The 20,329-nt window shown below is 46.7% G+C and overlaps 1 protein-coding gene across 4 annotated transcripts; it reads left to right on the top strand.

Moving 5' to 3' along the window:
- Positions 1 to 1,001: 1,001 nt before the first annotated feature.
- On the top strand, positions 1,002 to 19,447 carry SMIM20 (small integral membrane protein 20). Of its 4 annotated transcripts, XR_005833489.1 has the most exons (4): positions 1,072 to 1,211; positions 11,647 to 11,703; positions 12,477 to 14,122; positions 17,670 to 19,447. XR_005833489.1 is itself a non-coding variant. In XM_008685864.2 (3 exons), the coding sequence occupies exons 1-3, from the start codon at positions 1,103 to 1,105 to the stop codon at positions 12,579 to 12,581; spliced, it is 240 nt and encodes a 79-aa protein (XP_008684086.1). In that variant the 5' UTR covers positions 1,002 to 1,102; the 3' UTR covers positions 12,582 to 13,968. The 4 variants fall into 4 exon arrangements, 1 of the variants encoding a protein (XP_008684086.1); XM_008685864.2 differs by lacking the exon at positions 17,670 to 19,447 and having other exon boundaries at positions 1,002 to 1,211; positions 12,508 to 13,968; XR_005833490.1 differs by lacking the exons at positions 1,072 to 1,211; positions 17,670 to 19,447 and adding an exon at positions 5,419 to 5,583 and having other exon boundaries at positions 12,477 to 13,968.
- Positions 19,448 to 20,329: the final 882 nt, after the last annotated feature.

Raw genomic sequence — 20,329 nt, 5'->3', positions numbered from 1 at the left:
TCTGAAAGATTGTAGATCTTTTGCAGACTAAATAATACTGCTGGGGTCAGGATAAATATCCTCTTGCTCCCCGGCCCCCAGCTGCTGGTAGCATCCTTATTTATAAAGGATTGAGTGAAGGCCCAAGGAACCTTAATCTCAGCTGCTCAATACCTCTGGGTAGCTCATATGCCCCCAGAGCGCACTCGGAAGGATGGAGGATGGGAATCATAGGAAGAGGAAGAGGATGTCTATTCTCAGTGGTCCCCACCACAGGCCGTAGGGCAAAGCCCCAGGGTCCCATCAATGGGACTGGCCGATGGCTCTCTGCCTTGCACGGACCCTATTTATTCTCCATCCTCATTCTAACCCAGACATTCAGCAAAGGGAACGGAGAGAGGGGGATAGAAAAACGTAGTCAGAACAAATCCACTTGTAGCTTGCACGTTGAAACAACGCTCCTCCCCCTCTAGTCTTGGTCCAGAAGTCCCCGTGGCTGGGTTTAGAAGCCCTCTGCAGCCCATCCTGGGGCAGGCGAGTTGCCCCTTTGTCTCTCATCCGTTCCAACAGCCTTCAAGCAGGCCCAGTGACTAGTCCAAAGCCCTGCGGCCAAGCCGGGGTTTCCTGACCTGTGAAATGGGCCAACTGATAGGAAGATTAAATCAGCCAACCACAGAGAGCACACAGCTGGCGGTAGAAAGTCACTAAAATCAAATAAGGGGTGGGTAGAATGAGAAAGCGTGGCTGATAAAGGAGGGGCTGATCAAAGAGGTCAGGAGAATGCAGCACCGAGGGGGCTGCGCGCAGGGCAGGGGCCAAAACCCCACTCACCACGCCGCTGGCTCCGGGCAAGCGCAACCCCTTACCAGGGAGCTCGGGGTGGAGGGTGGGGAGGGGGGCGGTGAGCGGTGAGCGACACCGAGGTCCCGCCCCTCCCGGCTCCAGCCACCCGTAGCTCCGCCCCGACTCCGCCCCCACCCTATCTCGCCCCGCCCCGCCTCCAAGGCCCGGAAGCGAAAGCCGCTCCGCCTCTTCCGAGCGGGGTCACGGTCCCGCGGCGCGAACCGGGACACCCAGCGAGCGGGGCTCTCAGCCGGTCTGGGCAGGCCCCCTGCCCGGCGCCATGTCCCGGAACCTGCGCACCGTGCTCATCTTCGGCAGCTTCATCTCCCTGATCGGCGCCGCCTTCTACCCTATCTATTTCCGGCCCCTAATGAGGCTGGAGGAGTACCGTGAGTGACCTGTGACCCCGCGCGGTGGCCTGGTCTCAGTAAACCCCCCCTCTCTTCCGCCCCGCACCTGCTGTGGGGCCGTGGAAAGAGCTTGGCTCGGGAGTCAGGCGGCCCCGGGTTCGAATCCGGCTGTGTGCGGCTTTGTGACCGTGGACAAGTGTGAATCTCTCGTACTCTCAGCATCCTTGTCTATAAATAGATATTTGTAATCGGTAAAATAAGACCGTTTAGCCTCCATTGAGACAGGTGGTAACGAAGGCAGCCGACACATAGTAGGTTGACACTAAATACTAGTTCGTGCTCACAGGTGGCATTCGCGGAACGCTTACTGTGTCTGGTTAGGTATACATTGGATCTTGTAATGTCCACAACCTTGCTTTGGGGTAGGTATTAATGCCCGTTTCATAGGCGGGAAAACAGGCCCAGAGAGGTTGTATAACGGGCCCTAGGTCACACAGCTAGTTAAAAGGCAAATACTCCAACCCTGGCCTGTGTGTGCAGGGCGTCTCCCACACACGGAAGCTGGGAATGGTGATCTTGGAGGGAGGCACATGGAGCCCTAATCATCCTGAGCCTGAAGGTGTTTTTATTGCACTTCATTTCCACTCCCAGAGACAGCTTTGAGCGGAAATGTTTCAAACCTAAACTGTTAACCTGGGTTTTTGAGTTTTTCCTCAGATCTTTTTTCAGATTCTGCTGTCTTCCTTCATTTTAAGCGGTTTGCTCACATGACAATGGTGAATATCCTGGGAGTAATTTTCCTCCTTAATCATTCAAGTTCTATCATTCTAAAAGCCAAACTCTCCTTCCTTGAGACCTATACCTCAGCAAGGATTAGCACTTTGATACATCTGAAACCATCTGTCAGAGAGAAAATATTAGGCATTAGAGGCTCATTTTGTTCTCCAGGAAACCTGAATCATCTTGAAGATGGAAGAGGGCCAGTCCTGCCCCCTGGAGAATATTAGCAGAAGCTGAAAGCTTGGCGATTTGAAGGCAAAAGCTCTGTGTAAATGCTCTGCCCGTTACAAATGCTACAACATTTGGTTTCTGGAGGCAGGGTGTTTTAAGTACACACTCACATTTCCTGGTAGCTTCTTTCATCATCCAGGATTGAAATGGCCTCTGTGCATTCTGCCTTCTAGCCTAGGTCCATGCGCCACACGTAGGGGTAAACAGAGGGTGGTGTGAATCCCTGCATAATCTCGTTCCATCATCCTGACTGGATCCGTGCCCCAGGCTATCTTCTTAGGGCATCTAGAATAGAATTTAGGACAAGGGGCTCTGCTTTGGATCCCACTGGAAAAGTGTCCACTATGAAGACTAAAACAATGGCTCACTGCTGGGGATGATTTTATCCCCCAGGGGACATTTGGTTCTATCTTGGAGACATTTTTGCCTGTCACAACTGGGGGTGGAGTGGGGTGGTGTGAGGGTGCTACTGGCATCTAGTGGCTAGAGGCCAGGGATGCTGCAAAGTGCCGCGGTGCACAGCCCCCCAGGATGCGCATGGTGCCGAGGTGGAGACTTGCTCGTCCAGATCAGATGACGAAGGTGTGGGCTTGTGCCATGCATCCCAAGCACTTCATATATATTAACCCATGTAGTTTTCATAACCATTTGTTGTAGCTGCTGTGTGATCATCACCCCCATTTTATATGTGGACAGACAGGTATGGAACAGTTAAGTGACCTATACAAGGACCCACAGCCGATAAGTCAGATCTAGGATTTGAACCAGTGTGTTCAGTCACTACACCACAGCACCGTACTGTCTCTGAGGGGGTGAGAAGGGGGAGCAGGGCAGGCGAGGGTCTAAATCCCTCCTAGATAAGGATCTTAAGGCGAGTTACTTAACCTCCTTGAGCCCAGCCTATTTCTTCATCCATAGCAGTGGAGTTTGCAGGACTCAATTTATAGGTTTTGGGGTGTATTAAATGAGATAACAGGTGTGTGGAAACACCTGGTACAGTTTTATATTAGGCATTCCATAAAAATGTTTAAAAAATAAGGAGCCATAGGACAGGAGTGTGAGACAAGGAGATTTAAGCAGGGCTGGCTGACCTGGAAGTATACTGGGGTCCCGGCAGGTGAGGTATTGGTGACCGGGCCACGAAAGCCTGGCCTGTCTATTGGGAGGATAGAGCTGCAGTTCGTTTCAGCACTTGAGCTAGTATTTATTTAGCTTCTTTTGCATTTTTTTATAACCCGGATTTTAGCGATGGCTGCGTACCTGGTACCGCGTTAGGTTCCGGGGTACATAACCGGCCAAGATGGTAAGAGCATTCTGTCCATCTCACTGTCCCCACCGTCATCCAGCCCACTTCCCTCACCTTCTCCTTGGACTCCAAGCCGGTCTCCCTGCTTCTACCAGGCCCCAACTACTAACTCATTCTCTACCCAGTGGCCACAGTGGTCTTTCTGGTTGCCCTTTTGTTGCTGATTGCTACCTTATTTGCATTTGTGGTTAAAGAATGAAGGCTATATGATTTTGGTGATTGGTCAAGATTTGCTTTGTGGCTTAGTACAGGTCCGTTTTGAAATGTTCCTTCTGCGCTTAAAGTGAGTGTATGTCATCTTTGGGTACAGAGTTCTGTGTATGTCAATTCCAGACCAAACTTCTTAATTCTGTTACTTAGGTATCTTTAGGCCATATTATTAGGTGCACACAATAGAGAATATTCTTGTTTAAAGATTTATTTATTTGAGAGAGAGAGGGGGGCGCCTGGGTGGCGCAGTCATTAAGTGTCTGCCTTCGGCTCAGGGCGTGATCCCGGCGTTCTGGGATCGAGCCCTGCATCGGGCTTCTCTGCTGGGAGCTTGCTTCTTCCTCTCCCACTCCTCCTGCTTGTGTTCCCTTTCTCTCTGGCTCTTTCTCTCTGTCAAATAAATAAGTAAAATCTTTAAAAAAAAAAAAAGAGAGAGAGAGAGACTGGGGAGAGGGACAGAAGGAGAGGAAGACAAGTAGACTCCCCGCAGAGTGGGGGCCCAACGCAGGGCTCGATCTCACAACCCTAAGATCATGACCTGAGTCAAAATCAAGAGTCAGATGCTTAACCGACTGAGCCACCCAGGTGCTCTTTGGCATCTGTCTTTAAATCTCATAACCAGCCTAAACTGGATTTTGTAATCCAATCTGATAATTTCTCTTAACTGTTGGATTGAGCTCATTTTCATATATGTTTACTGATATATTTATATTTATTTGCATCTTACTTTGTGTTTTAGAAATCTTCTATTTCTATAACTCCTTTTTTTCCTCCGTTTCTGCGACTTCAAGTTCGTTTTCTCCTCTATTCTTTTGAAAGTTTTACATTCTATTTTTATTCTTTCAGGATTACTGTTTAAAGTTCGTCAATATCTTTATCCTCCTAGGAAATATACAAAGACCTGAGGAGAATGCCCTGGTCCTTGTACCACACGCCCCTCTGTGCATTTATTCCTTCCCAGTCACCTAGTACTGGCAGAGTTTTGTGCTGTCACTGATTGTTTCTCTTTGCTCACATTCTTTACTCACCGAGCCTACATCTCACTCCTTTCTATTGTCCGTTTTCCTCATTCTGAGGTGCATCTGATAATATTTCTTTCATGAGCGGTTGTCACTGGCAAAATTCATTCTTGTTTGTCAGAAAATGTCTAGAACTCCAGTTTTCTCTGTGGCTGTTGTCGTGCCATTTGTTTTTTGTATTTGATCATCTTGCTTGCTTGATTAAAACACTTCCACAGCCCTCTGCTGTCCCCAGTGTCTAGCCAGTGGAGGCTCAAGGAAGTATTTTAATCCGAAGAGTGAGGTGATCGGATTCCCTCTCACTCGGGGTCAGCAAGATTTCCGGATAGAGGAAGGCTGTACTTGCTGTGGTCACAGGAGACTAGGGAGAGGTGACTGTAGCCCGAACCAGTGGTGGTTATAGGACTGGGGAGAAGTACTGAATTGGGGAGCTGTATTTAAGAAGTAAACTCTACAGGGTGAGGGAAGGAGATGAAGGAGAGTGACAATTTGGATGTGCTCGCGGAGATCGCGGACAGGCAGTGGGATATCTGGATGTGCTCGTGGAGATCGCGGACAGGCAGTGGGATACCTCCAGCTGAGGTACTGGGCCTGAGCTGGAACTAGAGGTGGGGCCTGGATGGGGCGCTGGATGAGCACGGGGTGGGAGGCAGAGCCATCGGAGCTAAGGGCTCCAGGGCGGCACTGGGAAACCGCGAGAGACAAGCTGGCCTGGGACAGAACACTGGTAAACACAGTATTGGAAGAGCACACGATCAGAAGAAAGGAGCCATCAAAGGAGACAAGGAGCGGCCAGAGCAAGAGGGTTAAAACCAGAAGAGACTGCAGTCGCAAGTCCCATGAAGACAACTCTTGATGAAAAGGGGTATGGCCAGCAGGCTTGGGCTTCTTGGAGTCAGAAAGATTAGAAGTGGGAATATTCAGTGAATTCATGAAAAAGAAGGTGAAGGTCAGAGTTATCTAGTGAAGAATGCTTTCAGTGGTTTGGTGGTGGGCAGAGAGTCGCTGCTCCACTGAATGGCTACTTAAAGGTATTTGTATGTAGAGGAGAATGATAGAGTATGTTTGCAGCAGGTCAGAGGGTCTAGGGAGAGTTTTGTTTCAGGGAGGGGTGGGACAGCCAGGAGGTGTCCGGACAAGGAAGGATGAAGATAATCCATAGAGTGACAGGTGGTAGGGCATCTTGAGATCAGATGGAGGAGAGCCTTGGACCGAAGGCAGGACACCTCTTCCACTGGCTCAGAAGGAAGGGCAGGTAAGGATGCAGCTAAATAGAGGTTCGGTGTTGGGAAGTTGTGGGCATTTCCGGGTGATGACTTCCGTTCTCATTGTAACGCAGGAAGTGCAGTCATCTGTGAGTGAGAGGCACAGCCCCCACTCTTCTTGAAACACTGTCTTCCCTGAGCTTCCGTGACCACCCCCGCTGCCAGTCCTCTTGCCTTTGCTCTTTTGCTCCTGTCTTTCAGCCACTCCTTCTTAGCCTCTCCTGGGTCTTCCTCTCCCGACCATCCTTCATACATTTGTATTCCCCAGGACTCTGGGCAGACCGAGGAGAAGGCCACAGTTCTTGGAAGCGCAGGGCAAGGTAGGCCAGACATCCAGTCCTTGAGAAGTGGGGCCAGTGGGCTGGCTCGGGAGGAGCCCACGTTACCATGTCGGGTCCGAGTGTCAGGTCGGTGCGGGCCCTTCAGCGGGGCCAGCCTGAGTATTGTTGGCCAGCCCGGGCACGGGGAGTGCGGGGACAGCTCCATTACAGGGTCTCTGCCAGAATAAGCCCAGCGGCAGCAAGAAAGAAGGGGAAGTCTGCTTAGATAAAATAAAATCAAGGCGGTCTTCCGTACCTTAAAGCAGGCAGGCCGCTCTGACAAGACTGCCTTATTGGGTTTCATGTCGTGTGATCTTCAGCTCTTCCACTAACTCAGCCAGACTTTCCTAGGTGTTAACAGGGATGACAAGGTCAGTTCTACATGTGACACTTGAGTCCCAAAATGAGCCCTCAGGAGACCGCATTGGCATTGGTGGTCAGCGATCCCATGCCGGAAGTATGGGGACAGTTCCGTCGTGCTCCTGGAGGGGACCCCAGATGATGCCTTTTAGCTTTCATCCTACTGGCACAGTGTGGTTTGTTGGAAGAGCCCACGTTTCGGGGAGAGTACAGCTGCTGTAGCTCGGAGCTCAGTCTGGCTCTGTGGCCTAGAACTAGACCGTGATCCTGAATATGGCCTTTAAAAATAACATGTATTTGATCCCAGCCTGTGAGATGGACAGAATTGGATCATGTTCGGTGATCCTGTTCATTTTTAACTTTAAGTAGATGTGCAGAAGCATCAAATCCCAAGAGTTTTGCCAGAAAACCCGTGCTCTTTCAGTCCCCTCACTTAGGTGACTTGTCCAGAGCCACTGAGCACGTTAATTGCTGGGTGGACACTAGAGCCTAACTCCCTGACCTTGTCTGCTACTTAATGATGCCCTGTTTCACGTGCCTTGAAGACAGCACAGAGTGTTTACTAGCGGAGGGAAAGGCTGCACGGGATTGTCGTGAGGGGACCTAGTCCTCCCCCAGTCGGTCACGTTCTCTTACTGCTGCACCTGCTGCCCCCGGCTGGAAGTCTGTTGTACGGCACTGGAACAGGGTTGGAAGAAATCGCTTGACCCAGGAATACTTCTGACCTCGGGAGGGCCTTTTCCCTATCCCATGCCAGGTGCTAGAATATGCTTTTTAATTTCTTTCACTGGAGAGTCCAGTGCAGTACAGGGACAGACTAAAGTCTTATTGTCTAACTGGCATTACGGAGCTCCCTGGGTTCAACCAGACTCTCTGGTGAAGAAGCACAAGTGTTTCTGGTGTTGGGAGGAGTCAGTGCCTCCAGTGGCCCTTTGGTCCCCCTGAGCCACTGGTTCGCACTTGCCACCATGGCAGTTTGGTCCCTTCTGCCGCTGGTTCAACTGGGCACTGGGGCACATCCAGTCCTGGATGACCCCGTCTGTAGGCAGACAGAGTACGTGTCCAGGCAACAGCAGTGAAATGGGAACGTTGAAAAAGTAATTTTTAATTTTTTTATTTGCTGTTTAAAAAAAGATACTTTGAAGTAATCATCATGGAACAGTCACAAGGAAGTATAAGGACGTCCTAAAAACTTGTTTTGCGGTTGTATATTTCAGTTATTAAAAAAAAATCCAAACCAACAGAAAAGACCTAAGAATAGTACAATAAACCCCCATATATGTGTCACCTAGATTTACCAGTGAACGTTTTGCCGCATTTGCTTTCCCCCATATGCTGGGCTGTGTTACAGACTTTTACATACATGCGTACATACATACACATATACATACAGAATTACATAGATGGGTAATTATTTCTGTTGTTTTGCTGAACCATTTGAGAGTAAGTTCAGGACACTGTGAGCTTTCCTTCCCAAACACTTCAGCATGGATTTCCTAGGAACAAGGCCATTCTCTTATATAACCACAATGCAGTTAGCCAGGCCGGGAACTGTAATATTGACACAATGCTATTATCTCATATACAGCCCACACTCACATGTTGCCATTTGTCCCATTACTTCAGGTTTGGAGTTGCTTTTATTTTTAACTGTCTGTTGCCAAGAGGAGGTGGCGGGGAGGGGTCCTGAGGCAGGGTCTTCTCACTGGGCAGGGTGCTGAGGTCCTGACCTTCTGCACCTGCTGCTCGGTTTCTGGCTGCTGGCCCTCCACCCGAGCACGCTCAGCCAGTCAGCTGTCAGCGGGCCCTGGGGAACACTGTCTTCTGCTGCGTGATTGTGAATGTCGAAGTCACAAGTCACGCAGTAGAGCTGTTTGACAGTATGGACATTTACTATGAAGATATGTTTTCATTTTCAGAGACTTAAAAATTATTAGGTGGATTCTGTTACTACCGGCAGAGAATCAGCCCGCCCACATGCATTACCAGTTTTCATAATAACACTTTGGCCCTTTGACTAGAGATAACGATCCTTAATTAAAGCTACAAATCACACCACTGCCTTAGCACCAGGGGGCAGAGTCGGGCTTGCTGAGACACTGGCGTGGGGCCTTTTCTAACCGGCATCACGAAGCTCCAGCCCAGTACGGCATGTTTGCGTCTTAATCATTTCACCGCTGATAGAAACATGCTCACTACTGAAAAGTCAGTAGTAATTAGCTTATCCTGATTTGTTCGCATACTTAAACCTCTGACTTCAGCGTTGCCCTTTTCTTGAGGTTTATAGACACACTTGCTGTTTCTCTAATGATAGCAAAATAGAAACTTACTGTCAACTTCAGCAAGACATACTGCTAAATCCCGAGGGACCAGTTTGTTTTCCTTCTCGCATAGTCCGCATTCACAAATTTTAAAGTGCCTTTGTGTCATATCGTGAATTTATATAAGACTGCTTTGGCTTTAGAGTATTTATGAAACATTAATGGATTAAAGAACCAGGGGATGTAGATAGGTTGCTAATACCGGTTATCACTTGATAGGAACTAGTTCAGCAAATCGGTTTAAATTGCCTGTCCAAGCCAAAAAAAAATGAGGTGGTTGCATAAGGACAAGGATTATGAAGAGATTATGGTCTATTTTAAATAAATCCTTAGCTTCTCTCGAACCTCATTAGCAATTAGCAAGAAAAGTGTGAAGACAGGGATTCCTTTCTCTTCCCTTGGTTCTCCATTGCACTGTGAGAGGTTAGGATACAATTAGACATTCTGTCCTTGCTATCAAAAGTCAACTTCCTTTGGTGCTTGGCAGTCTGCCAGTGTCCAGCTTCGCAGTCCCCGCCTCTTGGAGAATGTGTTCAATATACCAGGCTGTCTGATTCTCTTAAATCCATGGCTAGAAAGCTTTCTGGCAATTGATTATTTTTTTTAAAAACTCACCTCTTCCAGGGACATCTGGATGGCTCAGTTGGTTATGTGTCTGACTCTTGATTTCGGCTCAGGTCATGGTCTCAGGGTCGTGGGATGGAGTCCTGCGTTGGGCTCCGTGCTCAGTACGGAGTCTGCTTATCCTCCTCCCTCTGCTTCTCACCACACTTGTGTGTGCCCGTGCTTTCTCTCTTTAAAATAAATAAATAAAATCTTAAAAAACAACAACCACAACACCTCACCTCTTCCATAATATTGGCAAACGGACCTTTTAGGCATGGAAAATCGTATCTGTTTTTGTCCTGGCACCATCAGTGGCAGTGGGCAGTGTAGTCTTGCACCCATTGGCATTTTCTTTCTTTCTCTCTCTTTCTTTCTTTCTTTCTTTCTTTCTTTCTTTCTTTCTTTCTTTCTTTCTTTTTTAAAGATTCTATTTATTTTAAAAAGATTTTATTTATTTATTTGAAAGACAGAGAGAGAGAGAGAGAGAGAGAGAGAATGAGTGGGGGAGGGGCAAAGGGAGAGAGAGAGAAGAGCAGACTCCCTGCTGAGCAGGAAGGCCAACTCAGGGCTTGATCCTAGGATCTGGAGACCATGACCTGAGCTGAAGGCAGACACCTGCTTAACCGACTGAGCCACCCAGCCACGCTCCCATGGGCATTTTCTAAGAGCTTATTTGAGACACATCCGTACTTTGATAACTTACATGTTGACAGTATGGTAGGGCTCAATTCTACAGGAATTTAATGTCTTAGGAAATGAGATCACCTTTTGAGTTATTTTAGAAAATCTGACACTGGAGAGCTCCATTATCCACTGTAGATGGCAGAAGCCTTTTGGCATAGCTTGGTCCTGAGGGTCTTCGTTCTCTCTTACCTGCTACTTTTCAGAGAGGCCCAGGGAAACCATTGGGCCATTGCCTATAGTGGGCTTCATTATGCTGTGTCTTCCCTCTGTCTGTCTTAGAATTAGATATCAAGATTCACATAATCCCTGTTGCCTAGTGTTTTATTTGCCAAAGCTAAACTTAGCATTGATAAAACTCTCAGGTAGGCCACTTAGGATTGACTTTCTGTCACATCACTGGAGAAGCAAGTTCAATGAATATTCGATTTGGCAAGTCCCTGTTTCTTGTACCTTTATGCTTCTTGTAACTTTATGAGAATCCAGGGGCCGGAATAAAGGAGACGGCCTAATATTAAATAAGAGCTGAATGTGGATTTCAAGAAACACTGGCAGCCTGATTAAGACAAAGGTCTGATTACAACATTTAATTACTATAATTTAGTAGTAAACATCCTTTGGCTCCAAGTCTTTCCCCTGAAAAGCCGCCATTTGTTTGTCAAGATACTTAAAATAATAAGTCTTTGTTTTCACAGACCTTGGGTTTATTCTAAACCACTTAGAAAGATGTGTCAGAACGCTTGAAGCCCACAGACATAAAATGCCCAATTTCTCTTGGCCCTCGCCTGTTGGACATCTCCAAAGAGATGGGCTGAGCTGCTGTAGCTGGAACGCGCTTACTAATTGGCACAGCACCTGCAATCAATTAGGGAAGCTTCAATTATCCAAACCAAAGCCTCCCACCCAAAGATTAATTTTCTGCTCTATTTCCTATCAAAAACATAGCATATTTAGCTCTGGGTCTAGTCCTTCAGCGGAGCACATTTGAGACATAGAAACTACATCGTTTTCTTAATTGTACTTGTTCCTTCAATTCAGCAGCCTTCCCCTCATAATATCCCGCCCACCAGCTCTTTCAAAATTGTTCTTTTTCTGTTGTTTTGTTGCCTTTCCAAAATGCTGAGATCACCGAGAAAAGATGTTAGTCGGGAGCTTTTCTTTGGAAGTACAGCTTTCTTTGCTCGTATTGAAAATACCCAATCTGTCTGCTCTGTAGGCTCTAACTTCCATAACCTGAGAGCTTTGAGTATTGGCCTCTAGTATATATCGCTTCCGAATTGTCCCATGTCATTGTCCCGCAGAAATAGAAAGATTTCTACCACCATGACCCACCCCCTACCTTTGTAAAGAGCAGTTTTTCTGTTGTGTTTTTCAGAGAAGGAGCAAGCCATAAATCGAGCTGGTGTTGTTCAAGAAGACGTGCAGCCACCAGGTGAACTCAGAAATCAAAACAGTCGCGTTTGTGGCGTTGGGTGGGGTGCGCGTGCGTGCCCTGCAGTGGCACAGATCTTTGGAGTGCGGAGGCTAGCTGCTGATTGTGCTGTTCATGGCACAGAAGTTGCCATTTTGTAGAAGTCACCCCAAGACTTCATTTTAGTATTTCACCCCGGAATATGCTTGCAAGTTTGCACGTTCCTCTTGCGCATTTGATAAATGGGCATAAACATGTCACAAATGTGCGATTGAATATCGAGGGTGAATCATTGTTCTACAGACCGATTTACCAAGCACCTAGTAAACCCTGCCCTTGTGGGAAAAGGGCTGTTTACCTGTGAGCCATTTTAATTGATGTGGGATTCTGCTTTATTACAGAAGCTCCAAAGTTCCCCTTGTGGCTGAATGGTTAGTTACTTTCAGATCATCCCAGTTGGGTGAGAAGGAGAGGCTTCCAGTTTATTAACCAAAACCGTTGTAATCTGGGGCAACATTCTTTTTTTTTTTTTAATATTATTATTATTTATATTTTGACTAGGCCAGATACACAGCTTCCCATTGTGGGGCAATTTCAGAGCCATTTCCGTCTCTCACGGCGGCCATGGCCACCCAGCCATAGCATCCCAGGCTGCCGGCGGCTTGGCTGCGCTGTCTCAGACTACATGGAAATTGCACAGCTCAATTCTGATGTCATTTTGCTTGTTTGCAATTGAGGGAAGTGGTAGGAGGTTTAAAAGCGAATCCTGTTTTGATTCATGTTTCTTTCTATAGGGTTAAAAGTGTGGTCTGATCCATTTGGCAGGAAATGAGAAGGCCATCACCACCTCGATTATGAAAGACGTCTTCATGCTTTCCGTTCTGCCGCAAGTACAATGAATTGCCTCACTACAGAAGGATGGCTGGAGAAGAAAACTCTATAAAGCTGAAAATAAGAGTACTGTGCACAAGGATTAATATTTCCCTTCTTAAGTATCAAAAGAACCCTGGAGCAAACCACACCATTAGGGAGGTTTTCACGATTCGCTTTACTGTCTAAAAATGAAGCTCTCTCACCCAGCTGTGTTTGGAGGAGATCTACTCATTATTCAGTCTCTGCCGCTTTCCCAGCCAAGCTGTGATGTGAATGCAAGCAGCCAGGAGACTTGGGAAGATCCTGGTCTGTCTTGCCATCCTCCAAACGGGAAATTTCAGTGACAAGCCAGCACGCCGAGCAGCCTCACAGGGCTCTTGGAAGCATTAAGTTGATAAAACTCCGAGGACAAGGTACCTTGTACTCTTTAACAATAACCAGTTCAGCTTCGCCATCTCGCCGAAGGCTGCCGCATGTTGGGAAATAAGTAAACAGGAAGCGAGTCCAACCAGATGTCTGTGCGCGCACGATAGAAATCAGTGTTGAATTAACAGAGGGAGTATGTATATTAAAAGGATCTAGTTTTAATTCACAATGGTGTAAGTTTTTTTTGAAAATCCTATATAAACTCGTGAAGTCACACTAAGAAGCACTGTTTGGATAATATTTGATGAGATATTCGGCTGGGTGGTGTCTCTCAGTTCGTGTACAAGCAAACATTTTAAAGGTAAAGAGCAGATTTGTTGAGACAGATACTTATTGGTTGCAGGGCTCCACCGGCCACCTCACCAGCTGCTGCGGAGATGAGCGTGGGAATACTTTCTTCTCCGGTGCTCTCTCTGGCCCCTTACTAGATTATATGTTTTTGAAGAGACACCTCTTTTTCATTTTTAGATTTCCCAGAGTGCCTTGCACATTACTGTGGGTTCTCTTGAGATGAGCTGCCTGATGACATGAGTTTATTATTGTGAACTGGGAGTTCGCTTTAACAGACAACTGACACAGTTACGTAATTACTATCAAAAAGAACTCAGACTGATGGTCCCATAACCAAAGGCATCATTTTTTGGTAGACATTCCCTAACATTTAATTGACTTACGGTTAATAACCCAATAAAAGAAGTTGACTCATTCAGGGTATATTTGGCCCCTATTTTCCTTGGAGGGGGCACCAGGAAGTTGTGTAACTTGAAGTCTGGCATTCTGTGGGTGCTTAATTGAGATTTCTTTATGACGGAGGCAAGCGCGTGTACCATCTGCTCTGGAAGATGTCGTCGAGAACTCTGGGACCTCGATTGCCTGTGTGCCAGATGGAACAGACTCCGTTTCGACTCTTCAGTGGGATCTTTGTCCCGGCTTTGACCCTGCCCTTGGTACACCTCTTTGCAGAAATAAAGGAACTCTCTGTCCTGCTCAGCTGCCTTGATGTTTATAAAAGGATCGTCTTCGTGTTGTCAGAGCTGTCACGTCAGACTGTGCTGCCCACACTCGACAAAAGCCGGGTTGTAAGAGATGTTCCACTTGGGGACTGACTGAAGGCCTTGGAGTTCATCCACGAGGTGCCCAGGTGTGCCTCCAGGACGAACGTGAAAGCCCTCGGAAGAGGGGATCTTGGTCAGATACAATTAGGAAACACAGAGTTAAAGCAAACTCGGCTTATTTGCTTCTAGTTTGGTGATTTCCGAGAGAGGGTTACCATTTCTCAAATGTATTCGATCACAAAATATTTTTCATGGATTATCTTCTGGGTCTAGTGACCAACAACATCCTTTTCGGGAAATCTTTCTATGGATCAGTGGTTCCCCAACTTTTGATCTCAGGATGTTTTTTGCTCTTAATTTTAATGCTCTTAAAATTTTTTGAGCACCCAAAGTGGGTTATACCTGCAGGTACTATATTAGAAATTAAAGCGAAATCTTAATTTACTCAAGAATATCAATAACCTATATAGAATAATATGACATATTTTTGTATGAAAAATTTGTTTTCCAGGATAAAAAATAATTTGCAAATTTCTTTAATCTCTGGCATAATAGATTTTAACAGTTAGATTGTAATTAAAATCTGCTTCTGCATTCGATCTGTTGCTGTGGAAAACTCCACTGTACACACTCATAAGAAGATGAGAGGAAAAAAGGCAAAATAGCTGGGGCGCCTGGGTGGTGCAGTCAGTTAAGTGACCAGCTCTTGGTTTTGGCTCAGGTCATGATCTCAGGATCCTGGGATGGAGGCCCGGCATCTGGCTCCACACACAGCAGGGAGCCTGGTTGGAGATTCTCTCTCTTTCTCTGCCCCTCCCCACCTCTCTCAGATGAGTAAATCTTTAAAAAAAAAAAAGAAAATGGCAAGGGGGACCCTCCTACACTGTTGGTGGGACTGCAAACTGGTGCAGCCACTCTGGAAAACAGTATGGAGTATCCTCAAAAAGTTAAAAATAGAACCACTATGACTCAGCAACTGCACTACTAGGTGTTTATCCAAAGGATAGAAACAGTGATTGGAAGGGGTACATGCACCCCAATGTTTATAGCAGCAATGTCCACAATAGCCAAAATATGGAAAGAGCCCAGATGTCCATCAACAGATGAATGGATAAAGAAGGTGTGTGTGTGTGTGTGTGTGTGTGTGTGTACACACACAATAGAATATTACTCCGCCATCAAAAAGAATGAAATCTCGCCATTTACAACAACATGGATGGAACTAGAAGGTATTGCGCCAAGCAAAGTAAGTCAGAAACACAAATACCATATGATTTCACTCGTGGAATTTAAGGAAACAGATGAATGTAGGGGAAGGGAAGGAAAAATGAGGATCAAAACAGAGGGAGACAAACCATAAGAGACTCTTAACTCTAGGAAACGAACAGGGTTGCTGGAGGGGAGGTGGGTGGGGGGATGGGGTAACTGGGTTGTGGGCAGTAAGGAGGGCACTTGATGTATTGAGCACTGGGTGTTCTATGCAACTGATGAATCACTGAACTCTACTTCTGAAACTAAAACAGAAAAAGGCAAAGAAGCTTTAGTGGTATTATAAAAATAGTTTTGATCATGCAGACCTCGAGAAGGTCTCAGAGACCCCCTAACGGTCCCTAGATGATACTCTGAGTCTAGTTGTTTTTCTTGGGTTTAGTCAGATGTCTTGAGAATTGTAATCTGGTTGCATCTATTCCAACAGTTGCTTATAGTAAACTGTGCTTTCTCATGTCCACATTAAGGGAGATTATCAGCAGAGGGAGATACAGGATTTTTTGTTGTTGTTACCAAAATGAAGTTGTTGGATCCTTCATTTTCAGGGTCGAACAATATGCTCTTTAGGAAGGCTCAGGCTGACAGGTTTTACTTCTCAGAACCAGAAATAGCTTCACTGCCCAGCAGTCACTACATTTATCGTGTGAACCTCGTGTGTGTAACTTGTTTCCCTCTTTGTACTGGCCAACAGGAAGCTCAGCCACATTTGTGGTCCAGCTTTTTACAAAGTACCTAAGCCCTTGTGGAGTTGATTGGGGCCATCGCATTCCCTTTATCCTTTCTTCCCCCTGACTTAGTTTTCTGTTTTCTTACTCCAGTTTTCTATCTTGTGTTCATGTTAGACCCCTCAAGTTCAAACGAGGCAGGGCACAAACCGTATTTATTCAGTTAAGAACCACGTATAATCTAGTAAGGGAAATGAAGTGAATTCACACATAAAGTTGAAATAATGTGGAACATGAGAAGTGCCTTTAAAGATGTTCAGAGAGTCTTCTGGATATACACAAACCCTGTGTCCCTGTAGTTCTATTCCTGATGCAGCAGAAATGCACTTGTAGATTCACCAATAGACATGTACCAGAATGTTCACAGCAGCCAAATGCCTGTCCACAGTACAATGGGTAAATAAGCTGTGATACATACACATGGTGGGCTACGATACAGCAACGAGAATGAACAATACAGTGAATCCCCCAAACAATGCTGAATAAACAAAGCCAGTCGCAAGAGTACTTTTAGATTCCATTTAGACGAATAAAAGGGTAAATTAAGCCGTCCAGTTAGAAGTCAGGACAGTGGCTACTCTTGGGAAGGGGGAGGGTTAGTCCCTGGGAAGTGATACTGGCCATCTTCACCATGCTGATAGGTTTGATTTTTCCATCTGGGTGCAGGTTCCATGGGTGCATTGAGTTTTTGGCTCCTTCCCTGAGCTGTACAAATTCACATTCTTTTCTAAATGGACGTCATACTTAAGGTTTAAAGAAAAAAAGATGGTGCAGAGATTGGCTTTAGAAGGAAAACAAGTTGAATCTGATTTAGAAGAAGAAGAAGTGGAATTCAGGAAGCTTTCCAGAGAACCCTGTTAGGTGGAAGCAGCAGTGGTTTTAGGAGTGGCGTAGGGCTGCTGGGGACATGAGGGACACTGTATGTAAAGTGCCTAATGCCTGGGCCAGCAGAGGCTAGATTAGGAGGGTGTGAACTCAGCAAAACTAAGCCCGTCTTTGGGAGCTGATTGGGCCGGGGTGCAGGTGCGTGCGGGGAGACACCCGAACCATGGGCTCCGCCTGCCCTCTGCACCACCGGCCTGGGCTTGGCACAGAGCAGGCGCTCAGTAGTGTTTGCATGGACTGAACAATCAGTTGAAAGAATGAGGGAGGAACGGATGAAGGGAACGGCAGTTTCGGACCATGTGGGGGGAAGGCACCCCAGAATGTCAAGCTGTTAAGTTCTCCTTGATTGATAAACATGGAGCATTAGAAGCAGGAAGTGGTCTGCAAACATTAAAACAAAGCCAGGGTGCTCGCCCCAGAGCAGGGCTCATCACCCTAGTGGTCGCAGCAGGGCGACGCTGTTCCCTGTCCACAGAGCGAAGTACAGATACAAAGAAGAAGGCCTTAGAAAGATTAATGGCAGTGCAACAGACGAGTTTTTAATCCTTTGAATCAGCTTGCATTTCATATTTTTTGCTTTTTAAAAATGTCTGATGAAACTCATTTTCTTTTTTTTTTAATGTTTTTTTATTATGTTAGTCACCCTACAGTACATCCCTGGATTTTTGATGTAAAGTTTGATGATTCATTAGTTGCGTATAACACCCAGTGCACCATGCAATACATGCCCTCCTTATTTTCTTGTATTTTGCAGGTCCACGATGCATTGGTACTCAGAAACAAAAACTGAGCTTCGCCCCTGGTAGGTTGAAAAGCCCTGAGCTGGAGGCTGAAGCTGATGTTCTCAGGTCCACAGCAGTCCATGGCCAGAAGTCCTATGTGCTCAGCAAGCTGAGCTCCCTGCCTGCGTCGGGCTCCTCTGCCCTGACGCACCAGCCGATGAGAACACCCGGCTCTTAGCCCTGGGCAGGACTCCGTGGATAGGGGAGCTCACTCTCCCAGACCGCTCCTGCGCGGTGCCTGAGGCCATCTGCAGTGGATCTGCCTGCTGGTAAGGAGATGCACAGCTCACTAGCAACCCCTGGGTGTGCGAAGCTAGGGGAGCCCCTGGGGAGCCTGCCGGGGCGTCCCACTGAATATGTTCCTGAAGAGGGGCATGAACTCCCTGCCAGCTTCCCTGGAGAAGGGGTCCCGGGGCAATGGCAGCTCGCTTACCCTCCCTGAGGATTTCCCAGCTGATGGGAAGCTGCAGGGTGCCCTTCGCATCTCTGTTAAGTGCTGTTTCCCAAACTCCTAGCATCTGAACACACTGGGGAGAAAGGAGGGGTCGCTTCGCCTCCTGAGAGTTGGGGAACAGTTTGCAGCCCTCTCCTCTTCCTGCGGTTCTCTGTGTGAGCATACATAATTAAAATGAAATGCAAAAAAAAAAAAAAAAGATGCTTTGTCCAGACCCTTTTGGATGCAAGTGACAGAAAACCAAACCCGAAATGGTGCAAAAGGGAATTCAGTCGTGTAACTCAACACTCTAGAGTCACCATCAGTTTATATTGTCGCGATCATTTTTTCAAATACAAAAGTCCTAGGTCACAATCATTTGTGAATGTAAAAAGTATTCCACCCAGAGCCTCAGAGAGGAAGCACGCCGGATCTCCTAGACAGTTAGGATCTCCTAGACAGTTACACGTGTTACCTGCCCTGGTACTGTTAACTGCACCCAGCTCTCTCATGGAAATATTTCACTACCACCATCCCCACTCTGCATTGGCTCATCCCGCTGATTCTATCTTCCTGCTTGTGAAACTAACTTTACCCCGCACTCTAGGAGTAAGCACGTGGTCCACCTTTGGCCAATCAGAAGGTTGGGCAAACTCCTGGCCCCTGGAATTGGCTCTGGATTGGGCACGTGACCTAAACCAGGCTAATCAGGCCTCGCTGGAGTTGATCTTGCCGGTTAGCTTCTATGGTCAGACTAGAGGAGGGTGTCTTTTTCACCAGATTTGGAGGTGTTGGCAGCCATCTTGCCACCATGAGGTTAGAGCTGGTCTGAGACTAACACTGTTGGAGTAGGAAACAGCAGGAGATAGAAGCCAGGTCCTGATGCTGTTGTTTCCACCTCCTGGATCCATGTGTCTGAAGCAAGGATATGTCTGGATTAATAAATACTGTTCATAACTTCCTTTTTTGCACCATTTTAGATTGGGTTTTTGTCAAAAGCAACCAAAAGAGTTTTGACTAGGGCATCTCAATGTTATATTTTAAGGAGTTATAGGTTTTTGTTTGTTTTTTGAGAGAGAGAGAGAGAAGCAGAGGGAGAGAGAAGCAGAGGAGAGGAAGAATCTTAAGCAGGCTCCACACTCAGGATGCAGCCTGATGTGGGGCTCTAGTTCATGACCCTGAGATCATGACCTGAGCCAAAATCAAGAGTCTGATGCTTAACTGATTGAGCCACCCAGACACCGCTCAATTTTATATTTTACTTTTTTGAAATGTGTTTCACATGTCATTTCCCCCTGAAATAAAGGATGTTCAACATAGTTCCGTCTCTTTCTGACTTGGGCTTACTGTTACCATACACTGTGCCTGAGGGGCTGCCGGGAGTCCGGCACGTACCTGCCGTGCTCGTGAGCTTTCTGGCTCCTCTGTGTTCCTTATCTCTGCCGGGCCTCACAGCTGTAAAGAGCAGGCTCTGGCTTCATCTCCGATTTGTTGCTTCTAGTCTGCAGTGAGATTGGAAAGCAGTTAGCCAAAATTTTGGAGTCTGGCATCAAATGAAAGTAAATGCCTTTAATGTGGATTTGGAAGCTCTGGTATGGATGAATTGTAAGGGCTTTGTGACATTTTGGCTGCCCCGAGGATTTTTTTGGTATTCGCTTTTTGTTTCTGCGTGGTTCTGAATAGATGAGATTTCCTGATTTCTCTGTCGGTTGAGACTTTTACTGCAACAAGATTTTCTCACTAAAGGATTGTGCAGTGTGAGCAAATGAGCTAGGGTTGAAATGTCTTACAACTTAGCAAAGTTAACTCAGTTTCCTTCAAAGAAGGAACAGGAACCGACGGCAGGATTCTGAACCCCAGGCTGACCTTTAACTTGTTTTGCTTCTTTTCTAAAATAGCCCCTTTATTTTCAACCTCTAATCACAGACACTGACTTGTGAGGGGAGAAAAAAAAAAAAAAACCCAAGCGTGCTTGTATCAGAGAGAGCAGTTCACTTAAGGCCGATGCGGAATCAATGTGGGCAAACGTGAGTTGCCAACTTCTGAACTTTCCCGCGAAGTATATGCACCCTGGAATACATCAGAGCCGCTTAAGCGTCGTAAATGTGATGCTGGAGTATTGGGTAAACATCTGTAAGGGGCATGCGGCTGGCTGCCCTGGCTAAGTTGAGTGAAAATCCAGAGGGGCACACTCTCTCC

This window comes from Ursus maritimus, unplaced genomic scaffold, assembly GCF_017311325.1.
Source record: "Ursus maritimus isolate PB19 unplaced genomic scaffold, ASM1731132v1 scaffold_8, whole genome shotgun sequence".
In the NCBI taxonomy this organism is placed as follows: domain Eukaryota; kingdom Metazoa; phylum Chordata; class Mammalia; order Carnivora; family Ursidae; genus Ursus; species Ursus maritimus.
The sequence above is the reverse complement of the archived record's forward strand: the minus strand, read 5'-3'. Positions and strand labels throughout refer to the sequence as shown.